The 19,061-nt window shown below is 69.3% G+C and overlaps 11 protein-coding genes across 11 annotated transcripts; 7 read left to right on the plus strand and 4 right to left on the minus strand.

Annotated features, from left to right (window-relative positions):
• The first annotated feature begins 148 nt into the window (after positions 1-148).
• On the plus strand, positions 149-3,307 carry V1510DRAFT_417037 (Nocturnin). The gene has a single exon (XM_066933877.1). It carries the CDS (start codon positions 477-479, stop codon positions 2,994-2,996), a length of 2,520 nt encoding a protein of 839 aa, XP_066788887.1. The 5' UTR covers positions 149-476; the 3' UTR covers positions 2,997-3,307.
• A 205-nt stretch (positions 3,308-3,512) lies between these two features.
• Positions 3,513-4,833, plus strand: V1510DRAFT_417039 (HAD-like domain-containing protein). Its single transcript, XM_066933878.1, has 3 exons — positions 3,513-3,889; positions 3,922-3,990; positions 4,026-4,833. Exons 1-3 carry the CDS (start codon positions 3,811-3,813, stop codon positions 4,781-4,783), a joined length of 906 nt encoding a protein of 301 aa, XP_066788888.1. The 5' UTR covers positions 3,513-3,810; the 3' UTR covers positions 4,784-4,833.
• V1510DRAFT_127753 (uncharacterized protein) lies at positions 4,729-6,059 on the plus strand. Its single transcript, XM_066930296.1, has one exon. It carries the CDS (start codon positions 4,829-4,831, stop codon positions 5,993-5,995), a length of 1,167 nt encoding a protein of 388 aa, XP_066788889.1. The 5' UTR covers positions 4,729-4,828; the 3' UTR covers positions 5,996-6,059.
• Positions 6,060-6,490: 431 nt separating this feature from the next.
• V1510DRAFT_127784 (uncharacterized protein) lies at positions 6,491-7,537 on the minus strand. The gene has a single exon (XM_066930297.1). It carries the CDS (start codon positions 7,406-7,408, stop codon positions 6,590-6,592), a length of 819 nt encoding a protein of 272 aa, XP_066788890.1. The 5' UTR covers positions 7,409-7,537; the 3' UTR covers positions 6,491-6,589.
• A 3,257-nt stretch (positions 7,538-10,794) lies between these two features.
• On the plus strand, positions 10,795-12,076 carry V1510DRAFT_417046 (cytochrome b5-like heme/steroid binding domain-containing protein). Its single transcript, XM_066933879.1, has 2 exons — positions 10,795-11,497; positions 11,530-12,076. Exons 1-2 carry the CDS (start codon positions 11,192-11,194, stop codon positions 11,788-11,790), a joined length of 567 nt encoding a protein of 188 aa, XP_066788891.1. The 5' UTR covers positions 10,795-11,191; the 3' UTR covers positions 11,791-12,076.
• V1510DRAFT_434894 (uncharacterized protein) lies at positions 11,833-13,457 on the minus strand. Its single transcript, XM_066935540.1, has one exon. The coding sequence runs from the start codon at positions 13,191-13,193 to the stop codon at positions 11,874-11,876; it is 1,320 nt and encodes a 439-aa protein (XP_066788892.1). The 5' UTR covers positions 13,194-13,457; the 3' UTR covers positions 11,833-11,873.
• On the plus strand, positions 13,265-13,539 carry V1510DRAFT_403165 (uncharacterized protein; the record flags this gene model as incomplete). The annotated part of the gene is made up of 3 exons (XM_066932150.1): positions 13,265-13,323; positions 13,355-13,419; positions 13,451-13,539. 3 exons carry the CDS (start codon positions 13,265-13,267, stop codon positions 13,537-13,539), a joined length of 213 nt encoding a protein of 70 aa, XP_066788893.1.
• Positions 13,540-13,993: 454 nt separating this feature from the next.
• On the minus strand, positions 13,994-15,341 carry V1510DRAFT_445237 (uncharacterized protein). Its single transcript, XM_066935697.1, has 2 exons — positions 14,736-15,341; positions 13,994-14,705 (listed from the first exon to the last, which is right to left on the minus strand). The coding sequence occupies exons 1-2, from the start codon at positions 14,855-14,857 to the stop codon at positions 14,015-14,017; spliced, it is 813 nt and encodes a 270-aa protein (XP_066788894.1). The 5' UTR covers positions 14,858-15,341; the 3' UTR covers positions 13,994-14,014.
• V1510DRAFT_417053 (DUF1748-domain-containing protein) lies at positions 14,828-15,462 on the plus strand. Its single transcript, XM_066933880.1, has 3 exons — positions 14,828-15,098; positions 15,180-15,262; positions 15,296-15,462. The coding sequence occupies exons 1-3, from the start codon at positions 15,096-15,098 to the stop codon at positions 15,426-15,428; spliced, it is 219 nt and encodes a 72-aa protein (XP_066788895.1). The 5' UTR covers positions 14,828-15,095; the 3' UTR covers positions 15,429-15,462.
• On the minus strand, positions 15,412-17,255 carry V1510DRAFT_430277 (uncharacterized protein). The gene is made up of 4 exons (XM_066935362.1): positions 16,826-17,255; positions 15,678-16,132; positions 15,568-15,646; positions 15,412-15,536 (listed from the first exon to the last, which is right to left on the minus strand). Exons 1-4 carry the CDS (start codon positions 17,177-17,179, stop codon positions 15,453-15,455), a joined length of 972 nt encoding a protein of 323 aa, XP_066788896.1. The 5' UTR covers positions 17,180-17,255; the 3' UTR covers positions 15,412-15,452.
• V1510DRAFT_417059 (PIG-M-domain-containing protein) lies at positions 17,208-19,006 on the plus strand. The gene has a single exon (XM_066933881.1). The coding sequence runs from the start codon at positions 17,708-17,710 to the stop codon at positions 18,875-18,877; it is 1,170 nt and encodes a 389-aa protein (XP_066788897.1). The 5' UTR covers positions 17,208-17,707; the 3' UTR covers positions 18,878-19,006.
• The last annotated feature ends 55 nt before the right edge of the window (positions 19,007-19,061 follow it).

The raw sequence follows: 19,061 nt of genomic DNA on the forward strand, positions 1-19,061 counted from the left end.
CTGACCCGTGCTGCATCGGATACGATCGCTGAAACACTACGCCCGCGTGTGCATCTGCGCCGCGCGCTGTTCGCCAGGCCGAAGCGCCAGTGGCCGCCTCCGCCCCGTCCCCGTCCGCAAGCGCAGCCGGCCAGTCGTCGTGCCGCCAGCCTCCACGTCCCGGCGGGCCCGGCCGCGGCGGCCTTGGCCACCGCCGGCCGGCGCAACCGCGACGGCCCCGTAGATCGGTCCGTCTTAGCTAAGCACTCCCTCTGCGTGACATAAGAAAGGTGCCACACGCAGACGATGATGACTAAACGGTTACCAAATGCATGTGTGATCACGAAAAAATTGACGCCGGTTGGAGGAAAACTGTAGCAGGCCACCCAGCGAAAAAAAGACAGCGAGTTGTTTTCACTCATCCTTCGTTTCCACCGCGCAATCATCATTAAGGCCCAGGATACATCCATTGATCTCGCTAAATCCCATTCTTTGGAATGGCTGATAATGCTAATTCCTATCCTGCCTCGTTTTTTCCATCATCACTCTCGACAGGCCAGCACAAACAACAGCAGCAAGGTCTCCAAGGCCAGCAGCATCAATTGCAGCATCCTCCCCAGCAACATCCGCAGCATCTAGGGCTGCAGACTCAAACGCAGGGACCGCACGCACCACAGGCGCTCCAGGCTCTGCCCCAGCAATTCCAACAGCGATTCTTTGGTCGCACCGGGCGGGCGTCTCCGCCAATAAACTCGCCGCAGTCGTCGCGGTCGCCGGCGCCAGACGCAGGCACTAACTTGAACGGGCTCCACGGGCCGCTGTCTGGGCTGGGCTCGTCGGCGTTCGCGGGGTCGAGCTTTGCGCAGCAGTCGCAGCTGCAGGGCCTCCACAGCCAGCCTCAGGGCACGACGCTGCAGCAGCAGCAGCTCCAGCTCCAGCAGCTGCAGAGCCAGAACCAGAGCCAAGAGCACACACAGGCCAAGAGCCGCATCAATCTGCAGCAGATGAATCTCACGGCGTCGAGCAAGTTCCACCCGCACGCGATCGATCACCAGACGCTATCACAACACAGCGTGCCGATCGGCAGCGCGGGCTCGCTGCACCACTCGCACAACTTCGCGACCCCGCCGGCGCAGTCGGCGGGGTCGTACCCGGGCCACCAGCAGGGCCAGGCGGCGGCGTCGAGCACGAACTCGGCGCTGTACGCGCTCTCACAGCACTGGCAGACACAGGTGCACCTGGCGCAGATCTCGCGGCAGAGCGGGTCGCCGCACCACCACGCGCGCGTGGCCGCGGCGATCTCGCGGCAGCCGGGCGCGGGCGGCGGCGCGGAGTACACGAGCGCGTCGGCGACGGCGGCGAGCCTGATGGCGAAGAAGCCGGCGCTGGGCGGGCACGCGCGGACGGTGTCGTACGACCCGGCCGAGCGGTCGATGCAGCCGGTGGTCGACGGCGAGAAGCGCCAGGACTGGAACTCGCTCGACATCGGCGGCCAGGGCCTGCGCAGCCTGTCGCTGGCGCTGTTCAACTACACCTTCCTCGAGAAGCTCTACATCAACCAGAACCGGCTGACGGTGCTGCCGTCGGCGATCGGCAAGCTGCGGCACCTGACCGTCCTGGACATCTCGGGCAACATGCTGACGTCGCTGCCGGCCGAGATCGGCATGCTGGCGTGTCTCAAGACGCTGCTGCTGTTTGACAACAACCTGACGACGCTGCCGTACGAGATGGGCGCGCTGTACCAGCTGGAGATGCTCGGCATCGAGGGCAACCCGATGGCCGAGCCGATCAAGTCGACGATGGCCAAGGACGGCACGCGCGGCGTGATCGTCGAGCTGCGCGAGGGCGCGCCGGTGCCGCTGCCGCCGCCGCCGCGGGTGTGGCTCGAGCTCAAGGAGAAGGACGAGCCCGCGGAGGAGACGCACGACGACCGGTTCTCGGTGTGCACGTACAACGTGCTGTGCGACAACTACGTGTCGTCGGCGCTGTACGGGCACACGCCGACGTGGGCGCTCAACTGGGACTACCGGCGCGAGAACCTCAAGCAGGAGATCATCGGGTTCGACGCGGACGTCGTGTGTCTGCAGGAGGTCGACAACGAGAGCTTCGACTCGTACTTCTCGCCGCAGCTGGCGTACAAGGACTACCGGGGCGTGTTCTGGCCCAAGACCCGCGCCAAGACGATGAGCGACAGCGAGCGCAAGCTGGTCGACGGCTGCGCCACGTTCTACAAGTCGTCGGTGTTCAAGCTGCTGGACAAGCAGGTGGTCGAGTTCGCGCAGCTCGCGCTCAAGAAGGAGGACCTCAAGAAGACGGCCGACATCTACAACCGGGTGATGACCAAGGACAACGTGGCGGTGGTGCTGCTGCTCGAGCACAAGAAGACGGGCTACCGCGTCGTCGTCTCGAACGCGCACAACCACTGGGACCCCGCGTTCAAGGACGTCAAGCTCGTGCAGATCGCGCTGCTGATGGAGGAGATCACCAAGATGACCGAGCGGTTCACCAAGATCCCGTACGACAACCCCGAGTTCGACAAGAAGTACAACGCCGGCACCAAGCTGCCGCTCCTCGTCTGCGGCGACTTCAACTCCACGCCCGACTCGGGCGTCTACAAGCTGCTCTCGCAGGGCCACGTCCCCCACGACCACTCGGACATGACCGGCCGGACCTACGGCCGCTTCACGGAGGAGGGCATGTCGCACCACTTCCAGCTCAAGTCGTCGTACGCCAAGGTCGGCGAGCTGTCGTTCACCAACTGGACGCCCGGCTTCACCGGCGTGATCGACTACATCTGGTACTCGACCAACACCCTCGACGTCATCGGCGTCATGGGCGAGCCCGACAAGGAGTACATGGACAAGGTCGTCGGCTTCCCCAACGCCCACTTCCCCTCGGACCACATCTCGCTGCTGTCTCAGTTCCAGTTCAAGCCCCCGAAGGACCTCACCAAGCCCCCGCCGCCGGATTTTGGAAACTCGTCGCGGTCCAAGGCCGACAAGGCCGGCCGGAACTGAGCCGCGCACGCCGAGCGGCCGCGCATTTTGGTTTTAGCCCGGCCCCGCCGGCTACGCATCTTGATGATCACATAGATTCTGTATTTGTTACACTTTGGTCACTCCTGTTTCATTGCCATTCACTGCACACTCGCCTCGGATCCTTTGGTTTTATGTACTCGCCTCCTCATTCATCACGGTTTCCTTATGTTCGCGCCGCGGCGCATCGGCCACGTTTTGATAATGTCTGTTTTGTGTTCTGATTGTGCAGACTGTACGTCCCTGTATTATTTTGTTGAGTATCTTGCTTTCAATGCATTCTTAATAGTGAAGGGCTGGGTGCTCTGCGCTCGGCCGACCGAGGTCGGCTGGGGCCCGGTGGCTAAGGCCCGGTCGTAGCCTGCGGTCGTAGCCCGGGTCCTGCCGCGAGTCCAAATTGCCGTCCTTGGGCAGTCTCGGGGAAGCCCAAAACCGCTGCGTGTCCCCAAAAATTCCCAAAAAGTCGCCCGTTTTCACCGTTTTTCGCCTAAAATCCATCGTATTTCTCCGAAACCTCGCCTTTGGCTCGCTCCAGATCTGCCCAGCTCCGCACAGATCGCCCGTGTTGAGCCGTAGACGCCGGACGCTAGTCGTCCGTGCCCGCTCGGCCCCCGCGGACTTACGCCGCAGGCTCTGTCGGCCCAATCCGCCCCGTAAGCTTCGCGTAGCGTCTCGGTTGACCTCCCGGCGACCACTCCCACCTAACTACACAACTCGGATCCCGTCCACCACGCTCACCCGCACCTCCACGCCCACCCAATTCACCGCGCCAGACCTCGCATACGCATCCGACAACATGAGCGAGAAGATCACGACCAAGGCCCAGGCCGACGAGTTCCTGGACTCGTACGACAACTTCCTTTTTGACTGCGACGGTACGGACCGGGCCCACCCTCACTAACCCCAGGCGTCCTCTGGCAGGGCAGCGAGCTGCTGCCGTACGTCGTCGAGACGCTCGACCTGCTGCGGTCCAAGGGTACGTGCAGTCGCGCGTGGCGGCGCTGACGGCAGGCAAGAAGCTGATTTTCGTGACCAACAACTCGACCAAGTCGCGGCAGGCCTACACCAAGAAGTTCAAGGGCCTCGGCATCGACGTCACGGCCGAAGAGATCTTTGGCAGCTCGTACTCGGCGGCCGTGTACCTCAAGCAGGTCGTCAAGTTCCCGGCCGACAAGAAGGTGCTCGTGCTGGGCGAGTCCGGCGTCGAGGAGGAGCTGGCGAGCGAGGGCGTCCAGTTCGTGGGCGGCACGGACCCGTCGCTGCGGCGCGACATCACGCCCGAGGACTACCCGTTGATCAAGCCGGACCCGTCGATCGGGGCCGTGCTGTGCGGTCTGGACCTGCACATCAACTACCTCAAGATGGCCATGGCGCTGGTGAACCTGCAGGTGCCGTCGACGCTGTTCTTGGCGACCAACATCGACTCGACGTACCCGACCAACGGCAAGCTGTTTCCGGGCGCGGGCACGATCTCGGCGCCGCTGATCCTGGCGTCCAAGCGGCAGCCGGTGTCGCTGGGCAAGCCGTCGCAGGCCATGATGGACTGCATCAAGGCCAAGTTCGAGTTCGACCCGGTGCGGACGGTGATGGTGGGAGACCGGCTGGACACGGACATCCAGTTCGGGCTGTCGGGCGGCCTGGGCACGCTGATGGTGCTCACGGGCGTGCAGACCGAGGCGGACCTGGCCGAGTCGGCCGCGGCGGCCACGCCGGTGGTGCCCAAGTTCTACATGAGCAAGCTGGGCGACCTCTACGAGCTGAGCAAGTAGAGTAGGATAGAGCTTAATAGAAGCGAAACGACAAACTCCTGAGCGATGACATGCAAGCGGGCACAAATGAGACGCCGGTCAGCCGGCCGACGGCAGATGCATGGACGCCGGGCCGCGCAGGGCGGCGGGGGCGGACGTCGAGAGCGCGGGCGGCGACCGGCGTGCGCGCGGCGGCGGCGCCCGCTCGCGCCGGCACGGCGCGTTGTAGAGCGCGGCCAGCGACAGGCACGACGGCGAGCGCCGGAGCTTGGGGTACGGGTAGCGCGTCAGCAGGTCGTCCTCGGACGCGGCGTCGTGCGAGCCGCGGCGGGCGCGGGCGGGCGGCGGCCGCGCGCGGCGGCCGGCCGGCGACGGCGGCGGCAGCATGGGGGCGCCGAGGGCGGCCACGCGGTCGAGCTGGCGGTCGGGCGGGTACTCTGGCAGACGCTCCGGCTGCGCCGGTGGGACGCGCGCGCGCGGCGGCGGACCGTCGTCCAGCCGCAGCGTGCAGAACGACTCGAGCGGAATGTCGACGTCGCCGCTCTTGAGCGCGGCCTGCACGGCCTCGATGTTGGCCCGGTCCCGCGGCGGCACGAGGTCGCTGGCCGACACAAAGCTCGCGCGGGCGTCGTCGGGCAGACCCAGGCCGGGTCCCCGGCGCAAGTTCAGCCACGAGCGCGACCGCTTGAGATACGAGCGCATCTCGGCGACCAAGCCGGGGCCGAGATCAGGCCCGAGATCGAGGCCGTCGAGGCCGTCGAGGCTGTCGAGCTCGTCGTCGAGCTCGTCGTCGGCGTCGTCGACCGAGTCCGAGTAGTCGAGCTCGTCGTCCGAGTCGGCGCCGGGCTCCGGCGGGTCGAAGTCGACGTCGACAAAGCCGAGGTCAGCGTCGAGCGGGCGCGCAAACGCCCGCGCCGGCTCGAGCTCGGGCTCAGACTCAGGCTCGTCCTGGTAGATGCCGAACGCGCCGGGCTCGACCGGGCACTCGGCCGCGAGCCGCAGCGCTTCGGTGTTCCAGTCAAAGTGCGGAGACCCGGCCGCCCGGGCGAAGAGCTTGTCGAAAAACTCGTCCTCGTCGGGCTGGTAGAAGTCGAGGATGCTCATGGTGCGGCGGACCGCTCGGCGTTCGGGTGTCGGCCAAGGCTGCGGGCGGTCGAGCAGGCCAGGTCGGGGCCGGGGTCGGGGCGAGGTGAATTGGAGGCTCGGAGGGCGGCCGCTCGGGATGGAGGGTGAACGTCGTGGGAAGAAGAAGGGATCGGCCGCGACGCGGCTGGCGGGCCGGCCACGCCGCGCCGGCCCGCCCGCGCGGATCTGCACGCGGACGCAGCTGCGACTGCAGCCGAGCCTGTGGTTCGCGCCACGGCGCCGGCGCGACCCAGCGCCGCGGCCAACCCGCGGCCGTGGACGCGCCTGCACGACCCAGGGCCCCGGTCGGCGGCACCGGTGTGGAAATTGGGCGAGGTTGCTGCCCAAAGCGGTAAGCTGGGACGAGCCGAGTCCATTATGTGTCCCAAACAGGCAGCTGTGGCTGGTGGTTCGGCCAGCTGGGAGTTTGACGTCTGCGCGCCGGGTGGCTGGGACCACGCCCGGCGGCGCCAGCCGGCTGGCTCGCGTCGCGGCGGCCGCGGCCCGGCCACTCGCGGCACTGCGGCTGGCTGCCGGCGCCATGCGGTTGGCTCGCCTGGCGCCAGTCGGCCGGCGCGCCGCCGCCGCCTAACGGCTTGCGGCCGCCGCCCAGGCGTCCGCTGCGCACCGTCGCACGAGCAACACCGCGGCTGACCAGGGGGGAGGGGCTCTTGGCCTGAAACATGTATTACAGGGGCGCGCTCAGTAAAACACCAGCGTGCGCACTTCGATGCTCTTGCGCTCCGGCGCGTCCGCCGCCGCCGTCGGGTCCACAAATGCCGTGTGCGGCGTGCGCGCCGCCACGCCGGGCTTGGTGTCGTAACACTTGAGCAGCAGCGCCTCCTCCGTGCTCATCTGCGGCCAGTAGTAAAACTCCTGGCCGGGATTGTACCGCACCATCCCGGTCGCGCCCGTCCGCTCGCGGTACCGGTGCTGCACCGACACCACGTCCTCGTCCTTGGCCGACAGCGCGTCGCCAACCGCTAGCGGGTCCTTCAGCGCCGGTCCGCCGATCGGCTTCCAGTAGTTGATAATCTGGTACCGACCCGCCAGCAGCTCGTCCACGTCCGCGTCCTCCGGGCAGTGCAGCCGCACACGGTCTGCCGCCGACTTGGGCGTCTGGTCCACGTGCACAAACATCACCGGCGTCCGGTAGCTGTTTGCCAGCCGGATGGTGTGGTCAAACACGATCACCCGCTTAGCCCCTGTGATTTCCTTGACAGCCGCGATCACGCCAGGGTAGTAGTTTTTGGCGATCTGCTCGTCATCCGTGAAATCGGTTTCGGCGTGCGTTCGCCGGTCAATGCAGAACCCGTTGCGGTCGAGCGAGAAGTCGGTCTCGCGACCCCGGATCGACCGCACGGCCACGTCCTGTGGGTCGTCGCCCCAGTTCCGCGTAGGCGTGCCTTCGGGCACCTCGTACACGATCGTGTACGGGTCCTCGCCAGACTCGGGCGCCTTAAAGAAGTTGAGTTTGGCCTGCACGGCCGTCTCGGTCACGGTTGTCGTCGCGGTTGCCATGGTGCTGTCGTTCGTCGCACCCGTCCGCGGCGACCCACCGCACCTTTTGACTTGTCCCAACCACTAACATCTGCAGTGCTGACTGATCGCTGCTTACATATCGCCGCGCTGCTGACTGATGAGCCTCGCACGCAATTGTCGCGTGTCACTACTCACAGCCCGCGTGCCCGTCGCCGCCACGTAGAGCGCTGGAACAACAGACGGCGGGCGGGGTCGCTGGCAATCGCGGCGATCGCGACGACCCCGGTCCCGTCGTAGTTATGGCCGGTGGCAAACCAGCCAAGTGCGTTGCCCGTGCATGCGGAACGGTCGGCATTTGCTAGTCCGGGTGTGCCTGGCAGATGCGAAAACCCCGACGGCTATTGGCGGGCTTGTTGCATGCACGGGCAAAATCCTCATCGTCGTGCGGACACGATGCCGTCTTTGGCGATTTCCCAAACGCCGAATAACGCTTGCCCGGACCTTGGCTTGCGACGGTAGACACAGCGGCTGAGAGCTAGCCGAGGCGCCCTCGCACGGCGTCTCGTTTGTTCGGCCGGTCGGCGGACCGCACCTGAGCCGAGGCTGTTCGTGAGCGGCCAGGCGCGGCGGCATCTGCCGAAGTAGGGTAACGGCATCGGGCATTTTGGTACCTGAAGCCATCGCACAGACGCAGCAGCCATTCCGGCTGGTGCGGCGGCTTTCGCCCACTCGGGTTTGACTAAGACTCAGATGCTCGCTGCAGATCTCTAGTCCGTGCCGCTGGCAGTCGGGCGGCCGGTGGGCAACAACCCGCACGGCCGCCGCGGCGCGCCGCGGCCGGCCGGCCGGCCGGCACGCTTTTGGCGGGCTCGGACGGTCGCCACCGGCCACGACTGCGGCCAAGGCCGCGCTTGATGCGGCTGCCGCGACGCGCTGCTGGGCCACCGGCCGGACGCATGCGGCGGTCGGGCGGAGTCGGCCGATACCGCCGGGTCCCAAGGCAGCGGGCGAGCTAGTCAAGGACGGGGCTGATCGCGGCCGAACCGCAGCGCTGGGTCGTCCGTAAAGGTCCACGGCCACTAGCCGCTCGTGGCCTGCTGCATGTTGCCCCCGGCTTGTTGGCAGCGGCTCCGTGCGAGTGCGGTGGACGTTGCATCTGGCGCATGCCCCCTTTGCACGCGCTACGCTGGCGTGCCGGTCAGACCGTCGCCGGACCCGCCTCCACCGGGCTCCAGGCTAGCGGGTGGTCGCAGGCTGCGCGCTGCGGTGGCCTCGCAGGCTGCCGATGCAGGTGGCGGCGCCGGCAGGACGTGCCGTACGCCGGCAGCGACCCCGCCGGCGACGCGTGGCTGCGATGCCGGGACCGTGGGCGCTGCGCGCGTGGCTCCGCCCGCCGTCGGTAGTTCCGCGGCCGCCCGCGGCGCTGTCGGGTGTCTGCGACGGCGGCGGCGCCTGTGCAGACCCGTCAGGCCGATAGCAGTCTCATGGTGCCGCGCTAGAAGGCTACGGCTATGCCCAAGAGCACCTAGACAGCGCCGCCGAACACGCCAGGACGCAATGACCCTGACATGGACGACGCACATTCCGCGCTGCGCCCCGGGGCCCGCCGGCGGGCTGGCCGACGTTGGCGGCGACGCTCCTGCGTTGCGGCTTGGCGGAAGGAGCGCGCCCGCGCCGGGGCCGGCTGGGCTTCGGCAACCTTCGGCAGGGGCCTAGCGGACGTTCGGCGGCAGGCGGGCGCGCGCGCACCGCGACCGGGGCTCGGAGGGTGGAGCACACGGTGGCTGCAGCTCGCGCTCTGCTGGGAACGTCCGCTAGGGCCCCGCCAGCGTTGGAGAGCCGTGGCGGAGCCTACGCGCAGGATGCGGTGGCCGGGCCGTAGGTCGACATGCAGCGCCAGACCGGCTCACGCCCGTGGCTGCGGAACCAGCAGCGTCAGTGGCGACGCGCCGTCGGCACCGGCCGCGTGCTTGTTGCGCACGTTCGCGGGCTGGCGGTCAGAGGCCGGCAACGTCGCGGCCATCGCGCAGCCGCCTAGACGGGCCAAAGAGGTTAGGGCGATCAGGCACGTTGGTGCGCCGCTTGACAGCAACTGGCAGCACTAGCTGGGTGCGTGACGCTAGCGACGGCATGGCCCGACAGCGTGTGCGTCTAGGAGCGCCAGGGGCGCCGTTGGCTGGCCGCCGTAATCCGCGTACGGCTGGCGCCACGTGATGGGCGCTGGCGGCCGCACGCCCCTGTATGTGTGCAGAGTACGCCTGCAAGCCCGCGGTGGCCGGACGTCAATGCGGTGCCGAGGCCGGTGGCGAGCAGCGGCGGCTTGGGCTGCAGGCCGTGGGGGTGCTCAGCCAGCCATGGTCGGGATGGGCCGCACGCGTGCTGGGCAGGTGGCCGGAGGCGCTAGTGGATTAGTGGACAGAGGCCACGGGGCCGCCAGGCGCCATGGGCGGCCGGGCGCCATGGGCGGCCTACGGCGAGAACGCATGGCCCCTACGTGAGGGCGCGACGCGAACCCGCTGGCAAACGGACGGACGCAGCCGGCGGAGAGGGGGGGGCGCGGATAGACCGTAGGCGGACGCAGGCGGTCGGCCACTGCGCGGCCGCTGCGACCAGCGTCGACGGACCCCTCCCGGCCGCCGCAGGCGGCCGCCCGGTCGCCGCCGGCGGGCCTGCACGCGCGAGGGTTTCACCGGCACGGAGCGGTCCGCCGGCGGGCGGCGGGCGGGCCTGGACAGCCATGGCCGGCCGCTACGCCACGGCGGATCTCCCAGCGGTCCACTGCAGACCCGGCCATGGCGGCCGGCGACCACTGCACCAGCGCGCCCAGCCAACGCAGGCCGTCGGTCTGTGCCGGCTGAGTCGCTGGCTAGACGTCTGCGGCAAGTAGAACCTTCCAGCGGCTAGGTGACTCAGGAGCTCAGGGTCAGACCCATGCCCAAACGGATCAGCGTACGCACCACACGCACGCAGCCAAGACGCAGCAGAGACAAGGGCGCCGCACCCCTGTCGGAGGCCGGCGGGCGGGGTCGGCGCGGTGGGCGCTGACAAACCGGCGAGCTACGGTTCGTGCGGCGCGGACGGACGTCGTGCCGCGGCGCCCACCGTCCCCCCGAAGCGGCAGTCATGCTGCCCGAGCGGGCGTGGCGCGGACTAGAAGAGGGTGGTGCATACTAGAGCGCGCATAGCGCGCCATAGTGCTGCGTCGAATGTGTCGTTTAGGCAGGATTGCCTTTTCTGGGTGCCGACGGGTGGCTGCGACGCGGCCGGGCCGACCAGGCGGGCCGCGCGACCGGGCGGCGGACGGCGACGACGGCCGGCGCCAGCGGCGCCGGCCGGCCTCCCCGCGGTGCCGACCGCCGTCGGCGCCGGCACCGACGCCGGCGGCCGCTTCTGCCGGCGCTGGCCTCGCGGCCACGGCCGTTCGGCGCAACGGCGTATGTCCGCGTACAGTGCGTGGGCGCTAACCTATCGGGGTACGGGCACGCCGCACGCAGTAGTGCGGCGTAGCGTCGCGCTAACGCCACGCCCTCAGCTCAGGCCGGAGACAGACCACGGCGGCAAACTATCTCTGGTCAGCAACGCCGACACGCAAGCGAACGAGCCAGGTCAGAGCTGGCTAGACGACGGTAAATCGGGCGAGGACGCAGAAAGGGATAGAGGGAGGCGCACTGGGGTGTTCATTGGTTGGGCAGGCCCGAAGGTTCTCCACCTTGTCAGTTTCAGACGACGACATATATATAGCGTACGCCAGCAGACACGGTGGCCGACGGACGGGATCTCGGCAGGTGGCAGGCCGGTGCAGACGCGCAGGCACAAGGCAGAATGCAGTCGCTGTTAGGCAAGATTAGAGGATCGGACAGCAAGGACCGCGCGGAGGAGCCGGCGCAGTTTCCGGCGGCAGACTCGCCGCAGCGCGCGGGCGGCAGCCTGCTGGCGCCGCCGAACGAGCGGCCGCTGCCCGTGTTCCGGTTCACGCAGAGCAACAACGCCGAGATTCGGCAGTCGGTGTTCCAGAACAACCGCGAGACCAACTGCGAGAAGATGAAGCGCCGCGAGAAGGTTGCGCTCGAGCCCGGCTTCTCGCAGCTCGACTGGGCGAAGCTGCGCACGTCCGGCAAGGACCTGCGGGTGAGTGTGCGCACGGCGGCCGCTGACGACAGGGCCTACCGCCCGGCACGGGCATGCTCAAGGTCACGCCGGCCGAGCTCGGCCGGCACGCGACCGAGGCCGACGCCTGGATGGCCATCTCTGGCAAGGTCTACAACATCTCGCCGTACCTGCGGTACCACCCCGGTGGCAAGGCCGAGCTCATGCGGTGCGCGGGCGGCGACGGCACGAGCCTGTTCATGCGCACGCACTCCTGGGTCAACTACGACCGCATGCTTGCGCACTGCCTCGTGGGCGTGCTCGTGCCGGCCTGAGCCGGCGCCGGCCGCCCGCGCGGGCCCGCGCGCCGGTGCGGGCGCCGGCGCGCCCGGCGCCGCCGGCCATGTAATATATTGCTTTATTCCCCGACCAGCCCGCTCCCGGCTACTGGGCCTGCCAGAAACGCGTCGATGTCGACGCGCCGGTACGTCTTGATCCGGTAGAGATCCGTCCAGTAGTGTGCCACCGTGTTGTGGTCGACCACGATCAGCTGCGTGGGCGAGAACGTGTCTGGGTCAGCCCGGCCTGCGTCCGCCTTACCGTTGGTGAAGTTGAGCGACGCCGTGTGCCCGCGCGCGGCGTACACGCGCGCGCCGGGCCACTCGGGCTCGGTGCACGTGCGCACCGTGTGCGCGAGGTCGTCGACCACGAACGTGAGCTCGCCGCGGGGCACGTTGGGGTCGCCCGTGAGCTTGACCGCCTCCAGCCGGCTCGCGTCCGGCTGCAGAAACACGACAAACTCGCCGCCGTGGCTCTCGTAGTCGCCCACCCAGATGCCGCGCAGCGGGCACTGCGCGGTCGGCCGCCACGCCGCGTCGTCCACGCGCGCGACCGTTTCGAGCATCATGCCCGCCGTGATCCCGATCAAGCGGCCGGTCAGCAGCAGCCGCATGCGCACCCGAAACACGTCCGCGGCGGCCGCCCGCGGCGGCACCGGCGCGCCCGCGAACCCCGTCACGCTCCCTGCCCGCGCGCGCTCGCGCGCCGGCACCGTCCGCGGCGGCCACACCGGCGTCCACGCCGGCAGCCGGCCCGGCGCCAGCGGCGCCGCGTGCATCAGCCGCATGGCCACGCGCTGCGGGCTCGGCGGCTGCGCCAGCTGGTGCCGCTCGTCGTACGCCGAGTCTGGCGCCAGCACGACCGTTGGAAACTGCGCGAGCGCGATCCGCGGCCGGAAGTCCTGCACGACCACGAACGGGTCGTGCGTCCAGTTGCGCACCTCCGGCGGCTCGTTCAGGTTCCGCAGGCACAGCAGCTCGTAGGCCTCCAGCCGGCCCGTGTCGCGCGCGTACCGTGCGATCAGGAACGACCCAAACATGCTCTTGTCGCCGTGCCAGGCGCCCGGCCGGAGCCACATGTGCGGCCGCAGCGCGCGGAACAGCGCCTGCCACGACCCGTACGGCGCCGGCGTCGGCGCCCGCAGGGCTGCACACGCCGTCCGCCACAGCTCGTCCGTGTCGGTGACGAACTTGCGCAGCTGCCGGCACGTCCCCGCCACCTCGGCCAGCGCGTCCCCGCCGACGAGCGCAAACACCAGCAGCAGGATCTCCGGCGGCAGCGCCAGCAGCGGCGCGCCCGGGCCAGGCTCGCCTGCCGGGCCCGCCGACCACCGCGGCGCCGCTGCATCTCGTCCGCTGTGCCGTCCAAGTCGGGCCCGGCCCTTGTGCTCGCCGATCATTGGTGTTGACGCCGCCGGTGGTCCGCCTAAACTTGGGACAACGCCGCTCGCGACCGTCACCGCCGACCACCATGCCGGCCGAGAAAACCGAGTTCCGGCCGGGGCCGATCAGCAAGCAGCGCCTGCGCGGGTACGTGTCTGGAGGCGCCGGCTGACCCCAGCATGCAGATGATTATCTTCTCTGTGCCGCTCGTGGCCCTGACGAGCTACATTCTCTACAAGCGAGGTGCGTACGACGCGGACGCCGCTGACGGCAGTTGTGCTCGGCGAGGAGCAGCGCGTGCGCCTGCCGGCGCCGGAGTCGCCGACGGGCGCAGGCGGGGCCGACCGGACCGACCGCGAGTAGGTCTGGGCGGTCTGGCCGGGCTGGACGCGGCGCGACGGCTAGCCGGGGTGCCAGCGATGCCGCCAATGGCGCCCCTGCGCAGCGCCAGAGGGATCGCGTGTGGCGGCCACGCGGAAGCCGGGAACGGATGGATTGAGGGCGATGGCGGCCGGTGGCCGTGGCGGGGCTGCGGAACGCGATGGGGCGCGGTGTGGCGGTGCTGAGTGACTTTGACAGGTCCTGCCTCGGTCGCTGGCGGTGCGCGCAGCCGCTGCAGCGGCCGGTCACACCGGACGTTGGGTGGCGGGGCGCACGGGCGTACGGGGCGCGCCCGGCGGCGGCTCGGCGGGGGCGGTGGGCGTGCGCGCCGCACGCCGTGCGGCGCGAGCTCGCGAGCCGCACGAGCCGCACATCATGCGGCTCACCCGGCCAGCCCGGCCCAGCGCGTCTCCCCGCATCTCGCCGCCGCCCCTTGTACATGTATCCAATCAATTGACTACCACAGACCTGCCAGACGGCGCGTGCGCACCTCGCGCAGCGCGCGCGAGCCGCACACAAACAGAATCGGCGCCAGCACGCAGGTGCTGCCGAGCAGCTTGAACACGCTGTCGCCCACGTAGAAGCGGAAGAACGCGCTCTCGAGGAGCACAAGCGCGGACAGAAAGCCGAGGTGGCCGAAGGGCGAGGCCTTGGCGGCCGCGGCCAGGTTGTTCGGCGCCAGGCCAAGGGCCGCCCACGACACAAAGAGGCCGAGCAGGGCGGCGCCGACGGCCGCGCAGAACAGCAGGGTGATGGACCGCGGCGCGGTCCGCGGCGCCGGCCGGAACGTGTGGTGGATCTCGGGCTGGGCGGCGTAGCGGACCGGCGCCGGCGAGTCGACGGCCGGCAGCACAACCGAGCCGACGGGCACGCGCAGCGGCGCGTCGGCGCCAAACGAGGCCAGAACCAGCTCGACGTTGAGCGGGCGGCCGGTCAGCAGCGGCGCCGGCACGGTCTTGGCGTCGATGTCGGCGCGGGCGCGGCCATTGCCGCGCACGTCGGCCACAACGACGGTCTGCAGGCCCGACACCGCGTCGCTGACGAGCACAAACGCCTGGTGCGGCACGCCGCCGACCACGTCGAATTTGACGCGCGCGGTCGCGCCCGTCGGCACGCGGATGACGCCCGCGGCGGACGCAGCAGAGAATCTGGGTCAGCGGGCTCGGCCGGCAACTTACTCGGCGGTGGACAGCGTGCCCGCGCGCTCGACGACCGCGATCGAGCCGTCCTTGAACGACCACGCGGCCGCCGGGACGGCCGCGATGGCAGCCGCGACAACAGCAACGATGGAGAGGCGCATGGTTGGGGATGACCGTGCCTGGATCGGAGTGTACACGTTGCGCAAGACGACGGTGAGCCGCACGGCGCTACCCGGCTGTCGCGCAACGCAAGCCGCGAGCCGCGCGGCGTTTGTGCCGGCCGTGACGTGGCCTACAGGCTGCGTGCCCGCGCATACGCTGGGACATAACCGCGGCCCTAACCGCGGATGCTAAAAGCCGGCAGGCCCGTCGCAGCCAGAACGCACATTCCGCGATAAGATGGTAAGCACGGGCGTGGCAGCCGGCCGGCAGCCGTGCGGGCGCGCGGCTGGCGGGCACACATACGGCCTGGCTGACATCTAGTTGGGCAAGATCGTGCACTACGGCGTGGACCTGATGCTCGTCTCGGCCGTCCTGGCCGGCGTCAAGCGCTCGACCGGGCTCCAGTAAGTGTCTGTGGACGTGCGCGCTGACGCCAGATTCAAGGCGGACTCGATCGAGTCCACGGACGTGCGCACCGCCGTCGTCCGGTACCTGGACGTCGGGGAGTGGCTGCTGGACACGGGCGTCGCCTTCATGTCGACGTCGACCTACTTTGAGCGCAAGCGCTAATGGAACTGTCTTCATATTAATCTTCTACTCTACTGGGAAGCGATCGCGTGACGCCGGCGTGGCCGGGCTCGCGTAGAGCGCGTGTGGCTCCAGGGACTTGCGTTTGCGCTGCGGTCAGCGCGGACGCGCGCGAACGTACCTGCTGGGCGTACAACGGCGTGGCGGGCGCGTCGATCTTGTACGGGGCCTCGTCGACACGGCGCTGCTGGCGGTCGCACCTGCGGTTAGCGCGCGCGTGGCGCTACTTACTCGACCACCCAGCCGATGCCGACACAGTGCAGCTGTCGCGTGCACGCGGCGCGCAGGCTGGAGGGGCTGCCGTCCTTGTAGACGATGTGTGTGGTCGACGCGCCGAGCGTCTTGTGGACGCGCGCGCCGAGCGCCTCGAGCAGCAGGCTGAACGTGCTGGACGCGTCGTCGCCCTCGGCCGTCCAGACATCGACGTAGGCGCGCACGCCAGCGAGCGGCGCCGGCCGATTCACAAAGAGCTCGTCTGGCGGCTCGTGCGAGGGCCGCAGGACGAGCTTGCCAGGCGAGCACGGCGAGCGCGGTGTGGCGGGCGAGGCGGGTGTGGCTGGCTTGGCGGCCGGTTTGGCCGCCGGCGTGCGTTTTTGCGGCGACGGCGACGCTGGCGCTGGCTCGGCCGCGGCCAGATCACGCAGCCGGGCCAGCCGGGGCGACGTGCGGACGCCTGTGGCGGCCGGCTTGGCGGCCGGCGTGGCCGCTGGGGCCGGAGTTGCTGTGGCGGGCCGGACCAGCCGCGGCAGCGCGGAGCGCCGCACAACGTGCGGCTCGGCACGCGACTCGGGTGCCTCCGCACGCGCCTCTGGCGCCTCCACCGCCACCGCCGCACGCCGTGCGGCGGGCGCCGGCTCAAACGACACAGACTTGCACGGCGACGACTGGATCTGGCCCGGCCCGCGCAGCGCCGACACCAGCGTGCGCTCGCGCCGACCGCCACTCGGCGGCTCAAACAGCGGCAGCGGCCGCGGCGGCGTTGTCGGGCGCGCCGGCGCCGGCGTCCAGCGCGGGCGGGCCGGCGTCGCCGCCGTGGCTGTACCGGCTGTCAGCGGCCGATCGTGCCGGTCCAGCCGGCGCATTGACTGCGGAAAGACGAGCGGACGCGTGCGAGCAGGCGTAGCCGGTGCCGGTGTGCCGGGGACCCGCGGCGCCAGCGCCGACAGCGGCCGCGCCGGTCGCGCCGGCCGCGCCGGTGTCGACAGCGGTGCCCGCAGCGGTGCGTTGAGCGGTGGCGCCGCGGCCAGACCGCGCGCAGCCGCCACGGCCGGCAGAGGTGAGCCCTGGCCGGCCGTGTCGCGTGCGGGCAGTGAAAACAAGCGGCGGGCGGTGTCGCGCGACGGCGGCGGCCGAGCCGGCTCTTCCGCCGGCCCAGACACGGTCCGCAGCAGCCGCTGGGGCTTGCCCAGCGACGGGCGCGTCGGCGAGGCCGTGTGCAGGTGCGGCAAGTTGCTGACCTCCTGGAGCTTGCGGGCGGAATTGGCGACGGCCAGATCGGGGTCGCGCTGCGCGCGCACGCGTAGCGCAGACTTGGGGTCGTTCGGGGTCTGCAGACGCGTCGGCGATGCGCTCTGGTTCTCCTTCTCGGGGGTCGCCGGGTCGGCCAGACGGCCGCGGGCCGTGCGCGGGCCGTCGCGGCCAGAGTCGTGCGCGAGCGGCCGCTTGCGCAGCGCGCGCTGGGGCGTGGCGTCGATGCGGGTCCGCGGGCCCGCGGGGGCGGGCGGAGCAGCCATTGCGCCGATCTGGATCGTCGGAGGCAGAGTGGCCTGGACGGCAGGCCTCGCGTGCGGTGTAGCCCCAGAGACGGACGGACGGCGTGGCGACGGCGGAGCGCGGCGGAATTGTTTATGTGCGGCTCGGCCCGTTGCCATGGCAACGGTTGTCATGACAACGCGTCGACCCCGTCCGGGCAACCCACCTCCGCGGCCCGCCCGCCGCCGTCTCCTCCACTCACCTCAGCAGCACAGTTGAGCAGCCAGACACGAGCGCGGGCGGGATTGCCATCCGTCGACGACGTTGGATAATCGATCGCATCGGAGATTGATCGGCCGCGCGCGGACCCGGTCTCTCTCGGCAGCCAGGACGCATCCGGGCGCAGCACGACAGCCGGACAGCGCCGGGCCACACGGACTCGGACGGGATCGGCAGGAATTGCCCCAGGCGCACGCACAGCGCGCGCAGGTGTCGGTGCACGAGTGGGCGCCCGGCAGCCAATTCGCAGCGCAGCCGCGGGGGACGCGCGGAGTGGGGCACACGCGAGTATGAAGCAGACCACGGCGACGCTGCTGGCGTCGGCCGCGCTCATGCGCGCCGGCTTTTTCTTCTACGGCATGTACCAGGACGCCACGGCGGAAATCCGGTTCACGGACATTGACTACTTTGTGTTCACGGACGCGAGCAAGTTCACGGCGGCCGGCGGCACGCCGTACGACCGCGAGACGTACCGGTACACGCCCATCCTGGCGTGGCTGCTGCTGCCGACGACGCAGTACTTCTGGTTCGGCAAGCTGCTGTTCGCGGCGGGCGACATCGTCGCGGGCTGGCTCATGCTGCGCATCTTCCAGCGGCGCGGCCTGCCCAAGGAGCGCGCGCTCAAGTACGCGGCCGTGTGGCTCTACAACCCGATGGTGGCCATCATCTCGACGCGCGGCAGCTCCGAGGGCCTGCTCGGCGCGATGGTGATCGCGCTGCTGTGGGCCGTGTACGAGAGCAAGATCGTGCTGGCCGGGCTTCTCGCCGGCTACGCCGTGCACTTCAAGATCTACCCGATCATCTACGTGCCCTCCATCCTCTGGGCGCTCGACTCGGGCCCGCCCCTTCTCCCCGGCGCCCTGCGCTGGGTCAACAAGCAGCGCCTGCAGTTCGCCTTCGCCAGCCTGCTCTCCTTCACCGTCCTCACCGGCGCCATGTACAGCATCTACGGCCAGCCCTTTCTCCAGCACACGTACCTGCACCACCTCTCGCGCAGCGACCACCGCCACAACTTCTCGCCCTACAACATCCTGCTCTACATGTCGCCGTCGCCCAGCGTCGAGGTCAAGTCGCCGTACCCCTCGCTGGCCTTTGTGCCCCAGCTCTTCATCTCGGGCGTGTTCCTGCCGTTCATGCTCGCCAAGAAGGACCTGGCCAAGACCATGTTTGTCCAGACCTTTGCGTTTGTCACCTTCAACAAGGTCTGCACCAGCCAGTACTTTCTGTGGTACATCGTCCTGCTGCCGTTCTACCTGCCCTCGTCCGCCATGCTCCGCCGGCCCTGGCTCGGCATCCAGGCCGCTCTGCTGTGGTCGCTGGCCCAGGCCGCCTGGCTCCAGCAGGGCTTCGAGCTCGAGTACATGGGCAATTCGACGTTCTTCCCCGGCATATTTGCATCGACTCTCTTCTTCTTCTCTGTAAATATTTGGATTTTGGGAATCACGATCGAGGACATCTAGTCCTTGGCGCGAGCGCACAGACTCACGCGGTCTCGGCCGCCTGCGCTGGGTCTGTCTGCGGACGGGGCCGAAGCCTGTGGCGGCTGGCGGGCAGCTATGTATTTTATTATCAATCTACCTTGGTTTTGAGCGCGGACGCTGCCGGCGAGGGCGGCAAACAGCCGGCGTGTCGCCGGGCGCAGCC

Source organism: Dipodascopsis tothii (genome assembly GCF_038497935.1).
Source record: "Dipodascopsis tothii strain CBS 759.85 unplaced genomic scaffold V1510scaffold_15, whole genome shotgun sequence".
Taxonomy (NCBI): domain Eukaryota; kingdom Fungi; phylum Ascomycota; class Lipomycetes; order Lipomycetales; family Lipomycetaceae; genus Neoaidaea; species Neoaidaea tothii.

What these genes read in the sequence shown, in the direction of transcription:
- V1510DRAFT_417037 (XM_066933877.1), top strand. Translation starts at nt 477, where the DNA reads ATGGCTGATAATGCTAATTCCTATCCTGCCTCGTTTTTTCCATCATCA.
- V1510DRAFT_417039 (XM_066933878.1), top strand. Translation starts at nt 3,811, where the DNA reads ATGAGCGAGAAGATCACGACCAAGGCCCAGGCCGACGAGTTCCTGGAC. An exon ending in CTTCCTTTTTGACTGCGACG is followed by an intron (nt 3,890 to 3,921) that starts GTACGGACCGGG and finishes CACTAACCCCAG; the next exon opens with GCGTCCTCTGGCAGGGCAGC. An exon ending in CGACCTGCTGCGGTCCAAGG is followed by an intron (nt 3,991 to 4,025) that starts GTACGTGCAGTC and finishes CGCTGACGGCAG; the next exon opens with GCAAGAAGCTGATTTTCGTG.
- V1510DRAFT_127753 (XM_066930296.1), top strand. Translation starts at nt 4,829, where the DNA reads ATGACATGCAAGCGGGCACAAATGAGACGCCGGTCAGCCGGCCGACGG.
- V1510DRAFT_127784 (XM_066930297.1), bottom strand. Translation starts at nt 7,408, where the DNA reads ATGGCAACCGCGACGACAACCGTGACCGAGACGGCCGTGCAGGCCAAA.
- V1510DRAFT_417046 (XM_066933879.1), top strand. Translation starts at nt 11,192, where the DNA reads ATGCAGTCGCTGTTAGGCAAGATTAGAGGATCGGACAGCAAGGACCGC. An exon ending in CGTCCGGCAAGGACCTGCGG is followed by an intron (nt 11,498 to 11,529) that starts GTGAGTGTGCGC and finishes CGCTGACGACAG; the next exon opens with GGCCTACCGCCCGGCACGGG.
- V1510DRAFT_434894 (XM_066935540.1), bottom strand. Translation starts at nt 13,193, where the DNA reads ATGATCGGCGAGCACAAGGGCCGGGCCCGACTTGGACGGCACAGCGGA.
- V1510DRAFT_445237 (XM_066935697.1), bottom strand. Translation starts at nt 14,857, where the DNA reads ATGCGCCTCTCCATCGTTGCTGTTGTCGCGGCTGCCATCGCGGCCGTC. An exon ending in GGCACGCTGTCCACCGCCGA is followed by an intron (nt 14,706 to 14,735) that starts GTAAGTTGCCGG and finishes CCGCTGACCCAG; the next exon opens with ATTCTCTGCTGCGTCCGCCG.
- V1510DRAFT_417053 (XM_066933880.1), top strand. An exon ending in AAGCGCTCGACCGGGCTCCA is followed by an intron (nt 15,263 to 15,295) that starts GTAAGTGTCTGT and finishes CGCTGACGCCAG; the next exon opens with ATTCAAGGCGGACTCGATCG.
- V1510DRAFT_430277 (XM_066935362.1), bottom strand. Translation starts at nt 17,179, where the DNA reads ATGGCTGCTCCGCCCGCCCCCGCGGGCCCGCGGACCCGCATCGACGCC. An exon ending in CCCAGCGGCTGCTGCGGACC is followed by an intron (nt 16,133 to 16,825) that starts GTGTCTGGGCCG and finishes CCGGCCGCCAAG; the next exon opens with CCGGCCGCCACAGGCGTCCG. An exon ending in CGCCGTTGTACGCCCAGCAG is followed by an intron (nt 15,537 to 15,567) that starts GTACGTTCGCGC and finishes CGCTGACCGCAG; the next exon opens with CGCAAACGCAAGTCCCTGGA.
- V1510DRAFT_417059 (XM_066933881.1), top strand. Translation starts at nt 17,708, where the DNA reads ATGAAGCAGACCACGGCGACGCTGCTGGCGTCGGCCGCGCTCATGCGC.